This window comes from Sycon ciliatum, chromosome 11 (genome assembly GCF_964019385.1).
Source record: "Sycon ciliatum chromosome 11, ocSycCili1.1, whole genome shotgun sequence".
NCBI lineage: Eukaryota > Metazoa > Porifera > Calcarea > Leucosolenida > Sycettidae > Sycon > Sycon ciliatum.
Window position 1 is genome coordinate 23489752 of NC_088653.1, and position 20550 is coordinate 23510301.

At 47.5% G+C, this 20550-nt stretch overlaps 3 protein-coding genes and 1 non-coding gene across 4 annotated transcripts in view; 1 reads left to right on the forward strand and 3 right to left on the reverse strand.

The window, feature by feature from the left end:
• The window catches only part of LOC135827752 (low-density lipoprotein receptor-related protein 4-like), a 42573-nt gene extending 30036 nt beyond the window's left edge, over positions 1 to 12537 (forward strand). The window contains exons 34-41 of the mRNA XM_065340202.1: positions 3765 to 3978; positions 4575 to 4770; positions 5250 to 5363; positions 6153 to 6281; positions 6534 to 6624; positions 7639 to 7714; positions 11094 to 11126; positions 11970 to 12537. Of these exons, the coding sequence (XP_065196274.1) occupies positions 3765 to 3978; positions 4575 to 4770; positions 5250 to 5363; positions 6153 to 6281; positions 6534 to 6624; positions 7639 to 7714; positions 11094 to 11126; positions 11970 to 12041 (925 nt within the window). The 3' untranslated portion in view covers positions 12042 to 12537. The remainder of the gene's footprint in view (positions 1 to 3764; positions 3979 to 4574; positions 4771 to 5249; positions 5364 to 6152; positions 6282 to 6533; positions 6625 to 7638; positions 7715 to 11093; positions 11127 to 11969) is intronic.
• Positions 7971 to 10619, reverse strand: LOC135827754 (E3 SUMO-protein ligase ZBED1-like). The gene is made up of 2 exons (XM_065340205.1): positions 9419 to 10619; positions 7971 to 9224 (listed from the first exon to the last, which is right to left on the reverse strand). Exons 1-2 carry the CDS (start codon positions 10515 to 10517, stop codon positions 8311 to 8313), a joined length of 2013 nt encoding a protein of 670 aa, XP_065196277.1. The 5' UTR covers positions 10518 to 10619; the 3' UTR covers positions 7971 to 8310.
• A 270-nt stretch (positions 12538 to 12807) lies between the features above and the next one.
• Positions 12808 to 20550, reverse strand: part of LOC135827753 (PMS1 protein homolog 1-like) — a 28734-nt gene continuing 20991 nt past the window's right edge. The window contains exons 14-17 of the mRNA XM_065340203.1: positions 19450 to 19508; positions 15145 to 15219; positions 14517 to 14599; positions 12808 to 13589 (exon numbers count right to left, since the gene is read on the reverse strand). Coding sequence (XP_065196275.1) covers positions 13422 to 13589; positions 14517 to 14599; positions 15145 to 15219; positions 19450 to 19508 — 385 coding nt within the window. The 3' untranslated portion in view covers positions 12808 to 13421. The remainder of the gene's footprint in view (positions 13590 to 14516; positions 14600 to 15144; positions 15220 to 19449; positions 19509 to 20550) is intronic.
• On the reverse strand, positions 19664 to 19737 carry Trnai-aau (transfer RNA isoleucine (anticodon AAU)). Its single transcript has one exon. It is a non-coding gene; the product is annotated as a tRNA-Ile (tRNA).

Here is a 20550-nt window from a genome sequence, read left to right on the forward strand (position 1 = left end):
GGTTTCGCCGGCCAGTAATTGAACAATTGGAATTTTCTGATTGCTATTCCAAACAAACAGTCCTCCCCCTCCCAACCCATTCTTGGGGTGAGGGATACTGGAATAGACCGATCCCCTTATTATACTGGGTTCGAGCACGGGGGCAACCTCACTCGCGATCGAGCTAGTTTTTGAACGTGACAGCATCTTTGACAGTGTGTTTCAGGTTTGTTTTGGAATGTCTTCTGCTTAGTTCAAGTAGTTTGCGATGGCTTCGAGCGGTGCTGAACCTCCTGCTGGTAGGAGCAGAGTCTCCGAGAGAGACATGGACTGTGATGCAGCTGTAGGATTTTTTCAAGGTGCGGGAGGGAACGATCTCGGGCCACAAACAGGAGTTACTCCAGAGGTGAGTTTTGTTGTTGTTGAAATATTCGAATCGTGAATCGTGTTTTGAGATTTATTTTGTGCCTAGGCTTTAGCAGACCGTATTTCTTTCTCCTTGAGATCGGTGCTGAAGGCAATAGTAACCTTTTTCTGGTCTGCCTTTTCCGCTCCAGAGCCATCTTCTATGAAGGTAACCGTGGTGCTGCCAAGTCACCAAGTCGCGATCGCGATCAGCAGCCCTGAAGTGGAAAAATCGATTTTCCAACGATCTGGTTGGACATCAGCCACTAAAGTACTTCTGATTTGCCTGTAGTGACAACAGCAGCCATCCTTGGACACCTTGCAAAGACAGGAAAAGCCACTGGTGGAAGCGACTGCTATGAGGTGACGATAGCAGTGCAGTGGTGATCGCTGTTTTGTCAAGTCGAAGGGCTAGCCAACCCAGAGGAAGCAAAAAAAATGATGAGCAGTGCGTGGTATTTGTTGAGCGTGAAGAGCTAGAGGAGGACAGTGCAAACACATGGACGGAGTGGATGGTGTTTGAAGAACAGTGTGCTGTGTGCCGGCTGGTGGTGATGGTGATCTTTGTCAGCATGTATTCGTGCTGCTTCTTGTGCTGGAACACTTCTCGCCCAGGAAGGCAGATTGCGTTCTCCCTGGCCCTCAGTCGGCAATGGGGCATTTGTTCCAGGAACATTACCCCAGAGCCAGTGATGAGTCGTACCTTTGAAAAGTTTGAAGCTTGCTGTTAATCGCAAGCGTAGCGCAGTGGATTGCTCCCTCTTCGAAGCACGAGGGCCAAAGCTTGCCGCTGTCTGCAGCAAAGTGTGTGTGCGGTTCTTTCGAACCTATGAATATACCCCCCCCCCTCTATCTCTTAGGAAGACTGCATGACTTTCAGAGTGAACTATTTTCTAGTATATTTAATGTGAGACGGGCTGTTTACGCCCAAGATGAAGATACAGTTTTTTTTTCCGTTTCTATACCTTCCTAATAAAATACATCGTGACAGAGCTTTCGGTCATACTCCGCTGTACTACATCCTCAACCCGCCACCACCATGCGCTCTTGGCCGAACTAATGCACGAAGCATAAACACACCAGCACAGCAAGGACACTTCCGTTGACAGATATTATTTACGCCTCTAGACAGCTGTTTCGTTTCTTCAAGCTCATCGTTAGAGGAGGATAGTAGCAGGATACTAATGATGAAATAATATAAGATGATACTAGTAGATGGTTTATGGTCCGATATTGATGATTGGAGATCTAAGAAAGCAATGACAGTGATTGCGAAATGGATAATATTATCATGATTATATGCCAGTCTGGTAATGCGTTGTACTAGTGAACAGTATTGAAATCATCACTGCATTCGATGCAAATATTGGTATACCTTTGCTTTCAGTATTGGAAAAAAAGAACCTGGTTGATTTGGTTGCATCTGCGACTGGCTACCGGGTGTTGTGACCGGCAATGTTACCATGGGAGAAAATAAGAGCGCAAGGATCTGTTGGGTCTTGTTGTGCTGTGCCGGTGCGAGAACCCTAAGTGCATGGCAAAATAGAACTGTTTCATCCCCATTGCAGAATGTCTTGCGGTACATGGCATTGATGACTGAACATCTCGCCAGCTCAGCTAGCTATATGCCGTGAAACGGATGGTTAACTTGTGCCACGCATGCCAGCTTCTGTTCCATTCGGCCCAGGCTTAGACACATCAATGCCAATAGCAGCTGATCCTCCATTACATGCTCATTGGCGATTTACGGCCACCTCCAACTGTATCCGCCGTCCCTCAGCTTCCGTCTTCGTAGATCTGGCGCGGCGCATTACATTTTCTCGGCTAGGCTCAAAGAAGTCCCACAGAGCGGTCCAAACACCTGAAGGCAAACCAGTCAGAAACTGGAGCGGCTCAGAGTCTTTCTTTATGTTATTGTACGTAAGCTGTTTGTCGGCTTTCTTCACCCCAGTCCTCACATCGTCCAACTGCTCCACGAGACTCTGTACACGAGCTCTACTTGCTGCCAACTCCTGATGCAGATGCTGCACTTCCATTACAGGACCAAACTGCACTAAGCCAGGTTCCTTTCCAACTCAAAGTGCCGTTGCCTCTCAGCAAAATACTGGTTTGCGAGCATGGGGAGCTCGTGATGCAGACGCTGCACTTCCATGACCGAACTGCACTAGGCTCAGCAAATACTGTTTTGCGATCATGGGGAGCAGGGCGTCCAGACTCCACTCTCTTGCGAAAAGCAAACCTGGTACCGTAGGACAGCTGTTTGGTTTCCTGGACTCATCATGTCCTTGTAGAGCTGGGCAAAACGATTTCGATTTCGGGATCGAAATGATCGCTGCAACTCAAATATTCAGAGTGACCCTAAAACTACGTCCTTCCTCACGGGGAATAGCCTGGATCCGCTTGCTCCAGGCCGCTGTGGCTCCACACGAGGAAAGGAGTGAAATGACTTGTTTGCTTCGTCCTCCTGTTCTGACAGTGAGGAACGCAGCAATGTTCTGAGAAGGCATCCTGAAGTCGTAAAAAGGAAGACGTCTAAACAAAAACAAAACAGCTCAAATCAAAAGTCCTTGTGGCATTTTTTTGTAGACAGGCTTGCACTGCACGTAGATCTCGTGTGCTCTGCATTTCGCATGCGAGAAGTCACGCACAGTCTCGGTGAGGTTGGTCGCGTGTGTGCAGCAGGATCCCACGCGACTGCGGAGTTGCCCCCTTGCTCGAACCCAGACAATAATAAGGGGATCGGTCTATTGGAGATGATCTCTTGCAGAGTTGCATGTATAGTGAAACCTGTCTAAGACGACCGCGCGGGGACCTTCAAACATGTGGTCTCTGTTACACCAGGTGGTTTCCTTATCCAGGGTCATTTGACTGGAAATAGCATCTCTTGGTCCTGGTTGCGGTGGTCTTCCAGGACAGGTGGTCACCTTGACAGGTTTTACTGTGCATGCATAACCAGTACTCAGCCATGCCAGGTACTGTGCATGCATAACCAGTACTCAGCCATGCCAGGTACCGTGGTGGTCAGGACACCCAGAGTGGAGTGTGTGGCGTGACTCACTTTCGATTGCATCATCCCAATGGAGTGCACTGGCCACCTCGAGTGGTTCAGAGGTAGTCTGCCATTGGGTGCAGAGAACGTGACGTCAGGTAGGGGATCGCTTACCTCCAGCAATCTACATGTAGATACAGCTTAGGAATAGAAGTTTTCCCTTGGGGACACCCACACCCACACGAGCCCTGCACGATCATTCAGTCTAAACCTCTCGCTGGGATTCTGAGTTTCAAGACATGACAACCAAAGAAGCACGTGAACTTTCTGTACACATGCCCTTGCTAACAAGTCTGTTCCTGCTGTTGCTGGTGACATTTCTCTTGTTAAGGTTGATGTTCTGGTCCGACTGGGGCAATGATCCGCGGATCGAGCGAAGCAACATGGCCGGATTGAACCGAACTGTCATCGTACGAGATACGGAGAGCATGGAGTTGGGGTGGCCCAACGGACTGACAATTGACTTTCAACTTGACCGGCTGTTCTGGGCGGATGCACGGTTAGATACCATCGAGAGTGTGACGCTGGATGGGTATGATAGAAAGGTACGCTGGCTAATTACTCGGTGCCATCCATGCACATTGACATATGCAGGTTGTAGTGTATAGTGATTGGTGCAGCATTGTCTCTTTCTCTACTCTCTCTCTCTCTCTCTCTCTCTCTCTCTCTCTCTCTCTCTCTCTCTCTCTCTCTCTCTCTCTCTCTCTCTCTCTCTCTCTCTCTCTCTCTCTCTCTGTTTGTCTCTGTCTCTGTCTGTCTCTGTCTGTCTCTGTCTGTATCTGTCTGTCTGTCTGTCTGTCTGTCTGTCTGTCTGTCTGTCTGTCTGTCTGCCTGTCTGACCCTCTGTCTGTCTCTGTCTGTCTCTCTCACACACACACACACACACACACACACACACACACACACACACACACACACACACACACACACACACACACACACACACACACACCTTGCAGGCTGAATGCACCACGGGTACAGGCGCAGCAGCAGAATTTCCGTAGCACAAATGCTGTCGGATTATTTAGGGGCAACTATATACATTTTACCGTTGTGTCTTACAGTAGACTAGAATGGCTAGATACATTTTCCCATGTCAATAATTCTCACTCTACACTCTTGCCCATCTGTGTTGCAATAGGCAATCTTCCGTGACCTCCCGCACCCATTCGGACTGACCATATTCAAGTCTAACCTCTACTGGACCGACTGGCAGAGAAGAGCGATCTCAAAGGGCTCCGTGGACCCGGAGAAAAACTCAATGACCCCCACCATTGTCGAATCAAACCTGCGCAGCCTGATGGATATCCAGGTGGTCAGCGTGGACCGACAGCAAGGTAAGATGGAAATCCGTTCGCTTGCCGAATGCCATCCCTGCACTAGTTGAATATGGGCAAGAAGGTGTATGATGTGAAGAGGCGACAATTCTCATTACCGTTCTGCTTGGTTTGTCCACCGCACTTAGAGCAGGTGGAAATGGTGTGTGTAGACGAACGGCATTGGACATGGGGAAGCCCGTGACATCTCAACAGACAAGTGGTCTCCAAGGGCAGGTGCTCACACGCATGCACACGTGGTCTCGTTTGACAGGTGGTCTTTAAAGACAGGTGGTCTTTTTAAAGAAAGGTGGTCTTTCTTCAGAGGTCTGAATGTATGCTCAAGTATGGTCCGGTGTCAAAGATGACTGGCCCCTTGACAGGTGGTCACTACAGACAGGTGATCTCTACAGACAGGTGGCCTGTCATCACAGAGGTCATTGAACATAGGCTTCACAGCACTCTTTATTCCTGTGTGCTGTGTTTACGTCTGTGGCCAGGCACAAATGGCTGTGGCCGGGGACACATGTGTACGGCGGAGCAGCTGTGTCTGCCAATCAACAGTGACGCATACCGATGCGTCTGCCCGGATGACGTCAATCCTCTGGCCTGCGGTAAGGAGTATGTTGTGTGCAGGAGATATGCATGCACCTTAGTACTGCCAGTGCAAGGTCAATGTTACTCTGCTCTATTTGCAGGGGCGTCACAGGGCAATGGGGAGGAGTGGTACGACCGGGGATCGGATAGTTTGCCAACAGGGCGCGTTTCAGCGCTCTTTTATTGCTTTTTTGGATGAATTGGGCGGACCATACTGGACGAAAAGTGGTACGACCATGGCCGTAGTGGTCGTACCGTGTGTGACACCCCTGTTTTCATTACACATACACATATTGGAGCAGGGCATGAATCAAGAAACACTTTCCCAAGGCCCAGAGCCTTTTTCCATTTCATCGTTTAGGTGAAAGATGATATTGTAGAGAAGCGGGGCTAATAAAAAATTGCGACAACGTTCCCCATAGCTCATTAGTTAGCCCAATGCTGGCCTCAAGCGTAGGTCCCTGGTACAAGTCCTGGTGGTGACAGTCAATTTTTCTTCAGATTTTTCCGGTTCGCATCTTTCTCTCTAAGAAGTGAAACTTTTTGAGTGACAATTGTGTGCGTGCATCACCGTGAAACATGTCCTGAAGGACACCTGAGAGACGAGGAGAGCTGGGGAAACGAGTGCACCTTTCAGCAATCCCAAGTACGTTGTCACGACCTCAACTCACACTTTCCAAAACCTCCGGAATGAACACACCCTGAGATGAGGACAGCCGAGTCGATCTCAAAGGTGTGTGCTTTTCTCCCTATCCACAGTATAAGACTGCATACTTATTGCACTGACATGCTGCTTTGTGATTTAGGTGAGGTGGTTGAGGCCCCGATCACCACCAGCAGCAGAATGTCAGTACAGTTGACCTCACCGGGACCCGTTCAGAACTCCGGAGTATCCGGCACAGTGGCACCAGCCACGGTGGGAGAATTGAAGAAAGGTGAGACCGCGAAAAGTGTCGTATTGTGGTGTGTGTTGTTGTTGTTGTTGCTGCTACATGTGCGTGTGTGTGTGAGAGAGAGGGGGGGGGGGGCGGCATTCGAAGTCTGCATAGTGATGGTAATGAATCTGTCGGATCAACACATCCCTGGTATTAGTATATTCTTTACATCACATTGATCATCCTAGTGAACTGTGTGACCAAAGCCATGCGCTGCATGTTCCGTTTCCGATTTCTCCTACTGTGGTCCAGACGAGAAACACTTGCCATTGTTCATTGGAGTTGGTGCCAGCGGTTTCCTGCTCGTCCTGCTCGTGTTCATTCTAGCATTAGCCTGGTACACGTAAGTCACACACTACCAGCTATCAATCTCTTGTGCATGGTGGCTGGCTGGTGAGCCAGTACAGTAGAGTCAAGCGCCCAAGAACGTTGTTTCCAAGTGGCTAGCCTGGGACTGTCTTATTTTTTCAGCAATCTGGCTGCGTTCTTATAACACGTTCTTAGAAACAATCCGTACTGAATCATATGCATCCCACAAGCTCCTATGTATGCAATTGACACGCCTTCACGGCTTCACATACACACGTGTACTTGTTAGTAGTAATGTACTGGAATAGTTGATTATTCGAATTTCCTCGACATCGTCTTGGCCCTGAACATATGTTCAATCAGAAAAAATCTATGTTGAAGGTTCGAAAATTCGACTATAGTTGTTAGAGTGCTGCAGTGTATGTATGTGTAGTAGTAGATCAGGTTACGGGGGGGGGGGGGGGGGGGGGGGTGTCTGCGGGTAGTACAGTTGCTGATGCGCGATGAGCATCGAGCAATGTTGTTTGTGTTCACGACGATATGATCAGGAAACACTTTTACTGCAATTTTTGATGTGATGCTTGAATGTTTGGTTGACCGTGCATTGGACGCACTGTCACACCTATTAGGCCAGTGTACAGTCGACTCCACTTACAACGAACCTCCACTTACAACAAACTCGCATGTAGCGAATTTCGTGATATAGCGAACCATTGTCCTTGTCCCTGTTTGAACCCATACAAAATTGACCCTATATAGCGAACAATTTTCGTTGATAATGAACCAAATCGTGTAGGGTCGCATGTAAACCAAGTGCACTCATACTGTCATGTGCCACTTGCCAGTCATGACTTGCTGCTTATATAGCGCGAGTGCATTTCTGTTATAACAAACTTTGGCTATAAAGAACTAATTATCCTTCACAATGGTGTTTGTTACATCAGGAGTCGACTGGATGTTGCGATTACGGTACTTCTTCTGCATGCGGCTGGTTTGACCTGTCTTCCTAGACCACATGTTCATGGTGTTGGTATGCTCTGTGCTACAGGCGGCAAACACGCAAATCCGATAGGGCAGTAGTGACGGCTCTCACCACCGCGCAGAGCTACAGAAACCCTGCGTTTGTAAGTGTTTGTGTGTGTGCATCTGTGCGTGTGTGTGTGTGTGTGTGTGTGTGTGTGTGTGTGTGTGCATCTGTGCGTGTGTGTGTGTGTGCGTGTGCGCGCGCGCGCGCGCAAGTGTGATAAAACAAACTTTCTCTTTAGAAGAACTAGCATCCGTAACTCTATTGGATGAATCACTGTGTATTCTCTGGGTATACAATTTGGATAAGAAGAATTCCTGTGCTTGCGAACAAATACCATCGGTCCCTTTTAGGGCTGAAACGATCGCAAAATTTTGCATACCGATTACTCGTTTGCTTAACGATCGATCTAACGATTATAACCTTTAACGAGCTGCAATATAATATTATCCAACACGCCGATTTTTCACATTTTTCAAGCACTTTTTCAAACGACCGGATATGGTGGCTGCTATATGTCAAGAGGATCAAGTTTGAAATGCGCGGTGCAGGCAGCAGCTGTGACGGTATAATGGGGCGAAGGGACGAATGGAAGACGTAAAGAGAATTCTGAGAGACTGGCGGTAAGTGACTACAACTTCAAGCAAATCTAGTATACTCACATAGTGTACTATTCAGTGTTCATAATTATACGTGTCACTCAGAGGCATCAGAATCAGAGTCAGTGCTGGTCCCAGATAGCTCTGAATCTGAGCCACTGACAACAAGCTGGCACTCCACGGCAGCCAGGTTAGGCATCGCTGGCATTTCCTCCTCCTCCTCGGCTTGCTCTGGTGCAACTGTGATTTGGTTTTTCGCCAAGAAGATCATAGCGTCAATGGATGATGGTGCCAGGGACGAGCGAAGTTTGTTGACAAGAACGCCACAAGCAGAGAACACACGCTCAGCCGGTACTGATGTAGCTGTGATAGAGAGATACCTCTGAGCCAGGACAGCAAGACCAGGAAACCTGGTGGAATTGCACTTCCACCAATCCAGAGGTTTGATCTCAATGCCCTCCATCCTCTCACTGCAGTACCGTGCTACTTCCTGGGCAGGCGATTCATTCTCCACAGCTGTGGCATCGTACACGGCTCCATGCAGCAGAGCTTGAAGGCCTGTGTCCTCGGGCTTGCGCTTGGCTTGCGGTTCCTGCGCGACAACAGAAGGTGGTTGAGCGGTGTGCTTCTTCATCTCCTCAGCTAGTGCAGCCTTGATAGCATCCGGCTCACACAGGACATGGGACGTGAACTTTAGGCCACGGAACCTGGGATCCAAAGCTGCAGCGAGCACGAGGGGGGATGCCGATGTCACGTCTGACAGACGGAATTTAACCTGCAACTCTGACACAAGTGCAGCACGAATGTTCTCCACAGCACGAACACAGGTGTCCTCCACAGGCTCAGAGTACCTCTCGATAAGACTGGCCACAACAGGCAGCACGAGAGAAGAGGTGACATACTTCTGGCCGCCGAATACTGTTGTAGTTGCTTTCAGTGGTTCCAGGGCTGCTGTCAGCTGCTCGGCTAGTGTCCACTGGGTATCCTTCAAGAGCAAGTTCCGATTTTGGCCTGTGACAGTCAACAAAGTACAAAAACAGGACTTTAACCTGGCAAACCAGATAGAACGAAACAATTCTATTTCAAGCGCAAAGAACAAGTCACGACTCACGATGCAACAGCTCAATCCCACCAAACCCGTCACAGCAATAGCAAAGGTATAGCAACTAGGCATACAAATCATACCATGACACAATGCTGCTTACCTGGAGCAGTCAGTACAGCCATGACGGGCAGTCGTAGCTCAACCAGACGTTTCAGCATGTCATGTGCAGAGTTCCAACGCGTAGGCACATCCTGGGTCAGTTTTACAGGTGATGTGCTCCCCATCTGGACCTGCTTTGCAAGCAAAGCCTCTGTTGCTTGACTGCTATGGCGAAAGTGCCCAACCAACTTCCTGGCAGCACTCAACAATTTCTGTGCAGGAGCTGAATCTTCAAGCACATGTCGCACGCACGTTTGAAGGAGATGGGCAGAACAGGTCACTGACTCCCAGCCATGATCTTGGAGTAGGTGTCGACCAGCAAGCTCCGCATTTCTCGCTTCGTCGTGCACCACTGCAATTACCTGAGCAGGCTTGAGTCCCACTCTCTTCGTTGCATCCGATACCTTTTCCGCGATCCTCACGCCGGTGTGGGAGCCTGGAAAGAGAGCAGTCTCGACAACAGCGCTCTCCAATTCCCAAGTTTCGGTCACGAAGTGCACAGTTACAGTGTTGTACGACTGCGTAGCCTTCGATGTCCAGGCGTCCGTCGTTAGACAGCAGCCAGAGACGGACTTCAATCGACTCGTAAGGGCAGAGAGACCAGTGGTGTGGCGCTGCCCGATCAGCTTGGAGACGTGAGTCCTCGACGGAATCACGTAACCGGGCGATACCCGTCCCATCAGGTCACGGAACCCGACATCGTCGACGATCGACAACGGCCGTAGATCACGAACAAGCCAGTCAGTCAGACTGCCGGTGATTTCTTTGGCAGTCGACGCAGACATTTGCTTTGCCGCGGGCTTCACAGCAACGTGCTGCAGCATCGATGACTGCTTTGCCGACGACTTCTCACCGTCACATCTACCGAAAAGGAGCGGGTGAGCGCGCTTCATATGCTCGCGCATGGCTGTCGTTCCACCAGTGTAGACAAGCTTCTTCTCGCATTGCTTACACTCAACTTTTTTATCTACTGGATCGTTGAAGAACTCCCAAATCGGAGAACGCTTCGTTCTGGACGCCATTCCGAAGTCTTTCCGAAGTCTTTCCAAGATGAAACTACGAAACCACTGCACTCGATAAAATTTGTCGCAAGCATGCATGCAGTGTACGGGTACAACGCGGAGGCCCTCGAGGGCTCCCTAGCACTGGTAGATCTACTGCGTAGAGCTGCTGCCAGTACAAGGCCACCCTACTGCACATACTGACATAGGTCTACGTGCAGGGCTCCCTGGCACCGCGTTGAGGACTACGACGAGTGCAGGGCAACCGTACACATGTACATGCAGTGCTCCCTGGTCCCGCGAAGAGCTCCGCGCGCGAGTATCGGATGCACGAAAAGTGCCTTCAATTTTCTTGATTTTTTACAACAAAATCTTGAAAAATGTTGAGAACGCGCAAAAAATAATCGGTAATCGTTTGCCAAACGATTAATCGTTCTTTTGTTCATTATCGATCGATCATCGAGTATTCGGTATAATCGTTTCAGCCCTAGTCCCTTTGTGTTTGTCCTAAAGAGGTTTGACTGTAGTAGGGTGTGTACAAACCAGGTGTGCCAGTGAACCTACAGTTGAGCTCGCAATTCAAAAATACAACTGCAAACAATAAGAGTAACACAAGGCACACTGTATATTTGTCCTTTAATACCCTGTGCTGATTTGCGGTTTTTAACTTTGCAGGGTTCTGTCTCCAGTGTGGAAAAATCACCAACGGTACGTGTGTGTGTGTGTGTGTGTGTGTGTGCGCGTGTGTGTGTGTTTGCATGCATACACAATGTACATCACTGCTGCAACTCTCTCTCTCTCTCTCTCTGTCGTCTCTCTCTCTCTCTCTCTGTCGTCTCTCTCTCTCTCTCTGTCGTCTCTCTCTCTCTCTCTCTCTCTCTCTCTCTCTCTCTCTCTCTCTCTCTCTCTCTCTGTCTCTCTGTCTCTGTCTGTCTCTCTCTCTCTCTCTGCCTCTCTCTCTCTCTCTCTCTCTCTGTCTCTCTCTCTCTCTGTCTCTCTCTCTCTCTCTGTCTCTCTCTCTCTCTCTGTCTCTCTCTCTCTGCCTCTCTCTCTCTGCCTCTCTCTCTCTGTCTCTCTCTCTGTCTCTCTCTCTGTCTCTCTGTCTCTCTCTCTCTGTCTCTCTCTCTCTCTGTCTCTCTGTCTCTCTCTCTCTCTCTGTCTCTCTCTCTCTCTCTCTCTCTCTCTCTCTCTCTCTCTCTCTCTCTCTCTCTCTCTCTCTCTCTCTCTCTCTCTCTCTCTCTCCTGTCTCTCCCTGTTGTACTTACTTCTCTTCCCCACTGCTTCTCTTACCTCGTGCAACCCACTGGTATACAAGAACGTAGTAGAAATGTGGGCGATTTGTAGTTTTCCAGGGATACATGGTGTGTCCGCTGATTGGGCCCAAGAGAACAAGAAAGAGAATATTCTCATCAACATTGTATTCCTTTACCTGGTGGAAAAATCCATTGCTACACTCCTGCACTAGCTGTTTTAAATCTTCACATTTACGTTGCCATTATTGTCATTATTGTCACCATGACACCATTCTTGTTGTTGCTGTTATTACTGCAGACACCAGTCTCTATCACAATGGACAGGCAGCTCATCCCAGAACATATGTCAGGCTACGAGACAACTCTTTGAAGAGGGTAGCCACACGAATCAGGCGCCGGCGCCAGTCTCTCATTCTGTTCAACGTGCTTCTCCCACCACCATCATTACGTCAGCCACACGCGCGCGCACACACACACACACACACACGCACACACATGCGCGCATGGTGGTACGCATACACGACAGCACGACCAGCACTGATATCCTTCTCTGCATGGAATACGGTATTTCTCGAGTTGATATCTAATTTGTGACTAGTTATATTTTAGACGTCGAGCTAGTGTAATGTCGTCAATAGCAAATTTTGAATGATGTGTACGGAGGGCACGTGTACCCACACACACCCATAATGCTTTGCACATGCCATTCTTAGATATTAAGCAATCGGATAATGAAATTTCCCTGATTTTTGCAACTCGAAACGTGCACGCTTCTCAACTTGACATTTATTTTCCTTCGAATCTTGTATCTCCTCTGCCGATTCTCTAAGCAGACAGAAGTGAATGTATGCAGCTAGAAGAGAAAATGACCGGTTGTTCCCTTTGTGTGTTACTGCAGTATCTGGGTGTCCCAGCCCAAGTTGCAGGCGGGACAAAACACACACTTGCCCTGCACGGCGTTTACATAATAGTCTAGATGCTCCGCAACCCGGAGTGGACGCGAGCAGGTTGTTCTGTAGCGAACAAAGCTATGTTCAACATAGCAACGTGCCCTGGGACTACAGCATTCAACAGGTTGCAAGGCTGATGAATTGACCGCCACTACTTACAGTCACACTGTCTGGTCTACACCACACTGAGCTGATTGAAGTGGCTTTCAACACTACCCTGCATACGTCACCAGTAGCCTGCGGCTGCGGTATTACACATAGGGTAGAGTACAACGCAACGGTATTGCCAACTCAGCGTGCGCGTGCACCTTGCTTCTTATACCACGATGCAATCATGCACCCGGGCAAACACCCGCACATAAAAAAACTTTGTTGAGAAGAGGACTTGAAAAAATACTGAAGCATTAAAAAAATCCACTTTTATGATTTTATCCCAGAGGGATATGCACAGACCACTACCAGCCAGTGAGGGAAAGTAGCAGTAGATGAGAATATCAGGTACAGTCAAATTTCAGTATTAGCTACCCAGGAGATAACATACTTTCTCTTAGCACCGGACATAATGTTGTTTTAGAGGACTGTGCATGCCCTTTCCAGTCATCAGACCCTGGATGTGCAATACCTGGGCTATCAAGTACAGATTTGTATGTCCCCTGGAGGCACATCATACTGTGTGTCCCCTGGAGGCACATCATACTGTGTGTCCCCTGGAGGCACATCATACTGTGTGTCTCCTGGAGGCACATCATACTGAACTCTTTCACTGTAGTCGCATAGCGCATGCACGCGTATTTGCGGCGTTAACTCAAATCCAATTCATCAACGTTTGCGAGAAGCTGCAGTATAGGACGACCATGGAAACATCGACACTCCGTCTCCGGCTGTAAGCTGATGTCGGCCAAGATTTCGGCGACGGCCGTTCGGCTGAGCGAGTCGGGAAGCTTGCGACAAAGCCGCACGACCTCGGACTGCAGTACGGCACAGGACAAGAGAGCGAAGAAACCCAACGCAACACCTGAGTGCTTGTGCGTATGTGTGTATGTGTGTATGTGGGGGGGGGGGGGGGGTAGGGGTGGAGGGTGCGTGGCACAACCATCACCAATACCACACATGTGTAGGCAGTCATCTAGGTGACATGTATATGTATGTACAGTGGAATTCAGTTAGTACATAATCTGATAAGACATACTCTAGCTTAGTATGGACATTGCCCAGAGCACTAGTACTAGGGTCTTATCAAGAGTTCTACTGTAGTTGGCAGATAGCTGCTGTGGAGAATACTGCATGGACGTGCTGTGAAGTAGAGTTACCCACACTGGGGACAGTGCACAGTGCAGTGCTGAACTGTACAGCACAGCACAGAGTAGTACAGTACAGTACAGTACAGTGCAGTGCAGTGCAGTGCAGTGCAGTACAGTACAGTGCAGTGCAGTGCAGTACAGTACAGTCCAGTGCAGTACAGTACAGTACAGTACAGTGCAGTGCAGTACAGTACAGTGCAGTGCAGTACAGTACAGTACAGTACAGTACAGTACAGTACAGTACAGTACAGTGCAGTGCAGTACAGTGCAGTGCAGTGCAGTGCAGTACAGTACAGTACAGTACAGTACAGGCACGGTCTCAACTAGGCTCTGCACAAATTACTTCGCCAGTGTGGTTTGATTTCACAGGACGGTGCAAAAACGACACGCTTGTTCACCAAGCCTTTCGCAACGTACAAACACAGTTTAAAAGCCAGAGGACAGCATGCGCTCTCCTGCCGACCGCGAGTCCAACGTAAAATTTGCAACTTTGTTTCTCGCCCACACTCCACCAGTTGCATACGCCACTGTCACGACAAGAATGGCACGGCAGGGTCTAAACACACGAGTAACGCACATGTGGTAGTGGCTTACCTCCAAATATGTCAGGACTTTGCGTGGACGACATGTGGCCACTGTTACCGACTGTCCATTGGCCTCTCGCTCCACAATGACACCTAACGTTACATGTATTATGATGTAGAGAGAGAGAGAGAGAGAGAGAGAGAGAGAGAGAGAGAGAGAGAGAGAGAGAGAGAGAGAGAGAGAGAGAGAGAGAGAGAGAGAGAGTGAGAGAGAAGGGGGGGGGGGGGCAGAAAGGAAGATAGGAAGAAAAGGAGAAACAGCAAGAGAAGTAATGTGAAGAAATATGCCTACTGTAAAACGGGAAAGTTAAACGAAGAAAATGTTAAACGTTTTTGAAATTTTGGCATGATAACGTGCAGAAAGTTTAACGATGGCTACCTGGCCACCCATCTGTAATCTTTACACAAACATCTCAAACCGGGTTCGCGATAACATTTCTTCAAATAACGAAAAAAATGGTTGTTAAAACGCTTGACTTTGTGACTCGTCAGACTTTCCTGTAACCTGGCCTTTTGCCCTCATACCGAAAATATTGAGCACCTACAATTTCTGAAATTGGAGTATTCGAAAGCAGAAAACCGTGAAGTAATCTGCTGGGACAGTATTCACCAAGGGCATGACATGTACATGTACTTACGCAACAACTCAACAAGATCAGGATATCCGTAGCATGGAATATCTGTTGATACGGCTACTAAGCGAATAGAATCTCCTGCCAACAGACACACGTGATGGACGCAGAATGCAAACAGAATACCCGAAGACCACACAGATACAGACAGACGCGCGTGCACGCATGCGCGTGCACACACACACACACACACACACGCTAGTTAGCACCGCAATCCGCATACCCAGCTGCCTGAAGAGAGCGCAACGCCAACAGGAAGAGCTTGCCCATATGATATAGAGGAGACAGGGTACTACTACTAGTATCCAAGGCCAGAGTGGCAAAATGCTTGTCCTCTAACCCATCCCATGTATGCATCATACTGATAGTATACCGTAGTGTCTTGTAATAAATCCTGTCTTATAGAAGCCTGTTTCGAATACAAGCCTGATTTTTCGATACGCACTGTCAGCACATAAGCCTAGTTTTGGTGTTGACATACATAGAAATACCTGTCTTGTATAGAAGCCTGTCTCAGATACAGACAGACGCGCGTGCACCCCCCCCCCCCCAAAAAAAGTTAAATAGCCACGGCTTTTATACACGACTTTACAGTATGCAAAACAGTGGCGGCAAGCAAAATCGTTTTCACATGTGCAATTGTCGCGTACGCGAGCTTTGTGATTTGTATCTCGATTACTTAGTTATAATTTTACTACTTCCCTTTTTCACTTCGGCTCTACGGGACGTCGTTGGCTTTCCCCAGCTCCGCTTGTGAGGCGCATATGCTATCCTTTTTCGGGCCTTTTTGACTTTTGCTGAGAGAGAAATGCTAATACAGAACCTTGAAAGTATTTACGGCAATGCCGCAGTGATGAGTGTGATTTCGTGTAGAAGCATGTAGCCCTTTAGATGCAACAGTGAACCCAGGGCGCAGAGATGAAATTGTTCTCCACATTTTTGTGCCAAAAACCGGTCCTACGAGCAAATATGGCAGATTCATCGGATGGGCTACAAACCAGGAAACGACGCACGACGAGCCGCTTCAAGACCCCGCTGGCTGGCAAAACTGGAAGTGGACTTAGACAAGGCCATTGGCAATGCAATTTCGGAGACCACGATCACCTCAGCGAGGCAGGTAACTATGGAATTTGGTCAACATTTAGAGGAATCTAATGAGTCCCTAGACACATACATGGAAGCCCTGCTTTCGTTCAATCCTAAGAAGCAGGACGACAAAGATATGAAACAAAGGGAGTTGTCATATCTTGATGACATGGAAGAGGATATCAGAAAATGGAGAAAAAAAATCAGTTACACTCAAGAGCCAAATTCTTCAATTTGATGAAGTGCATGGGAAACGAAGCAAAGCATCTGATGACACATGTGGAACCCACACACGGAACATACTCACGGAACTGGTTGATCTAAATAGAGCAATAATGTTTGGTTCCAGCCAGACTCCCATCAGCTCCACTGGGATTACGTTACCGAAACTCGAGTTGCCAAAATTCAATGGCGATATTCTACAGTGGAACGAATTCTGGGACGTTTTTCAACATTCGGTGGATAAATCAAAAATCTCCAAGGCAGAAGAGATGAGCTACTTGAAAGGTTGTCTAACAGGTAGTGCAAGGGATGTTCTAGCGGGCATGCCACTAGATGATGCAAATTACGATGGCGCGGTTCAATTGTTGAAAGAGCAGTTTGGGAAGCAGAAACATTACAAATCGCTAATGGAAATCCCACCGGCAGAACATAACACCATCACACTAAGAAAACTCCACACACAACTCGAAAGGCATTCGCGATCACTGGAGGCCGTTGGCGAAGATATGAATCAAAACATCTTCTTGTCCATTGTTATGGTAAAGCTGCCGGGAACCGTAATTTTCAACTTGGAAGTCACGCGCGGAAACAATACCTGGAAAGTGTTTCTTTGTCTCAATTCCGACAACTTCACATTGGATTAGCTCTCATCTTGGACAGCGATACGAGTCTGAGCATGGACGTGGAGGAACAACTAGAACAAGGGAGAGTGGACTGTCAGTTTGAAGGGCAGAGTTCGCTACTGCAATGTCGACGACATATTGAGACGAAGTCCAGGCAAGAGAACATTTGAAGTATTAGAAAATCCAGTGAAGCAAGTCTTCGGGGTGAGCTGAAAGGAGCAATGGCGGAGCTGAAAGGAGCAATGGTGGAGCTGAAAGGAGCAATGGCGGAGCTGAAGGGAGCAATGACGGAGCGTCCGGTTCGATGCTACCTTCAGCAGATCGTCGCCAGGCACGCAGAGCAGGTCAGCGTTGCAAGATGGCATTCGACAACTCATTAGCCATGATGCCCTGTAGAAATTAATATTATTATAGACTATAGACTACCATAGTGTAGTTTCATTGAGTGATGTCCGAGTCAATATCCACTACAGGTAGGAGTAGCTGAGAATACGAGTTAGAGTAAAAATAGCTTTCGTGTTCATTGCCTTGAACTGTTCCAGTTAGGCGTTGTCAGTAATTTTCGAAAAATTAAAAAATCCGTCCTCGTACAAAAAGGGGGTGGGTGGTCAAGAGTAGGGCTCAAACGGTTAGTCCGATTAACTGGTTGCAGACCGGTTACGAAGAATTAACGGTTAACCGATAAAGATAACAGTTACGCATTAACTTTTCAGTCAATTGTTTCAAGTATCAGGTCGTTGCAAAGTGTGCACTTTCGCGGGCTGTCGCACGCGTACGCAATTTCTGGGCTGTCAACTCGGTCATATCTGGTCTCTTGGTGTGAGAGTATGTATGAATGAGCATGCAAGAGAATGTACAAGTGTGCGTTGTACTGAATCGGGTACATTTTTTGAATGAGTATAGTCAAATATACGGTTAAAAAAGAGTCCGCAGGATTGCCGTGGCTTATAGGTTATAACCGGTTAACCGACCGTTAGCTTAGCATTTAACCGTCAGGGGTAAAACCGTGACCGTTTGAGCCCTAGTCAAGAGCGCTGGCGGAATTTGATTTTTTGATTTACCGTACACTTATTGCATTGTATTGCATGTGATCGCACTACATGTGTGTTTCAGGATAAGCATACAATCATGTAGGTACCGGCTGACTGGGAAAAATCAAAAAATAATAAATGAAAAATTGGGGGGTGAGGAGTGGGTCAGAGAAAATTTAGCACGAGGACGGATTTCTTAATTCTTCGATAGCGACGGACGACGCCTTAGTTGCAATTTCTTTGGACGACACGAGAGTAAAGGTCTTGACTATGTTGTAGTGAATCGTTTTGCTAGGTGCTTGATGATGACAGTTCATAGGAGTAGCTACATGTATGTGTATTGCTCTGCGTATTGCGTTGAGAATTTAACGCCGATTCCATTGGACCACCAGCTACCCCGTGCTATACGTGTGCCTGCACAATTTTTTCTCTTTTCTACGTTTAACTGAGCATTTCGTTTTGTATAGGTTAAGTAATGTCATATCTCCGGTTGCTAGTTCTCTTTGCTACTGTAAATATACAAAATTTCGGCGCTGCAAAATTTCGGCACTTCACAATTTTTGACATTTCGGCGGCGATTTATTTTCGGCGTGGGTAGAGGGCATAGTATAGTGCGACAGATGCTGTGAAAATTGTCATCGGGGTTTTAATTTAGGCGTTTCGGGTCGGTGCCGAATATAGCCGAAATTAAATAGCTGCCGAAAATTTGTATATTTACAGTATGCGGAGTGTCGCGTACGCGAGCTTCGTGATTTGAATCTCGATTACTTAGTTATAATTTTACTACTTCCCTCGGCTCTACGTGACGTCATTGGCTTTCCCCAGCTCCGCTTGTGAGGCGCACGTGTCATCCTTTTTCAGGGCTTTTTGACTTTTGCTGAGAGAGATACTAAAATAGAACCTTGAAAGTATTCATGGCAATGCCGCAGTGATGAATGTGATTTCGTGTAGAAGCACGTAGCCCTTTAGATGCAAGAGCGAACCCAGGGCGCAGAGGTGAAATTGTTCACCACAGCAATAGGGTGAAAGGCACCGAACAAACGCATTGAGCTTGAACCCACATGCCGGCTGGTTGGTGTGATACAGCCAGGGGAGCGCCATCGAAATACAAAACGGGCTTTCAGGACACAGTTTACACAACAGTGGCACACTCTAGGGGAGGGTGTGTCTCTCAGTTGTACTTTGAACGAGTAAGGCGACGAAGTGAAGAAAAAAAAGTAGCAATGCCTTCAGATGAAACCGAGATAGGGAGATATTAGAGGCAACAACTTGCCAACAAGAAGGTGAAGATCACAAGCAACAGACCTAAAATTCACTCAGAGAGCCAGCAATACAGAAGATAAACCTACCGTTACTATCCTGGACCAGCCTGAAGCCATTCTTCACGAGAAGAGGATCATCAAACTCGCTGTAAACACAATAAGCATACAAAAAACACCAAACACACAGCTCTGAACTCAGACTTGTGCATGTACATGTATCAGTGTGCAAATCAAGAAAAGTCTATACAACTCCGGCAACAATGCATTGCCAGTTGAAAAAAAAGAAAAAAGAAAAAGAGCGTGCTCCCAGCAGGGCTCGAACCTGCGACATTCGCGTTATTAGCACGACGCTCTAACCGACTGAGCTATGGGAGCTCATGCATACCGAAGCTAGAAAAACAACTCTAGCAAGTCAAAACAAATCTATCGACCATTGTATTCCCAGAGCGCCGGGTCTCGCAAGAGTGCATCACCTTGATTTTATACCCAAAGAAAGGGATTGTGGTGTATTGGAACTCATGTGAAATCTACACCCTGATCGTTTTTGTTAAATATTATACTCGTATGATCGATGAGTCGTATCTTCTTTTAAAGTAGCAATAAAGAGAACAAATTCTGCTGTCATTGCCACACAACAACGAAGTCGTGAGAGGTTTCCAAAATAGATTTTCATGTCACATTCATCAGTCGTCGGTTCACAGCATGATTGTTTGTCTCACTGCACAGTTCTAGCGTTACTATTAGTGTCTCACCCCCTCAAGTTGCACTCAGTTCTCACTTCACTTCTATTGTCTCATCTTTCTTCTTTCTATTTTAGCACTTTATTTTGTTCTCGTAACACATTATTGAATGTATGCTTAATCATTGTTCAGCATAGTTATTCTTCAGTCACGACACTCTACTGATGAATGTGACATGAAAATCGATGTTTGGAAAACTTTTATGACTTTGTTGTTGTGTGGTGACGACAGCAGAATTTGTTCTCTGTAGTAAATGCTATTTTAAAACCGTTGTCTCTGCGTCGATTATTTGTCTCTTCTTTCCTTTTTCTCTCTGCCACGGTACATGTACTTCTTGGTGCTCCATTGTCGCGAGTTCCCTTTGGAACGTAGGCGAGAATTATTACCGGTATATTAATATTAAAGGAATACTATACGGGCAATTGCAACAGAGGTCATGTGGTAGAAG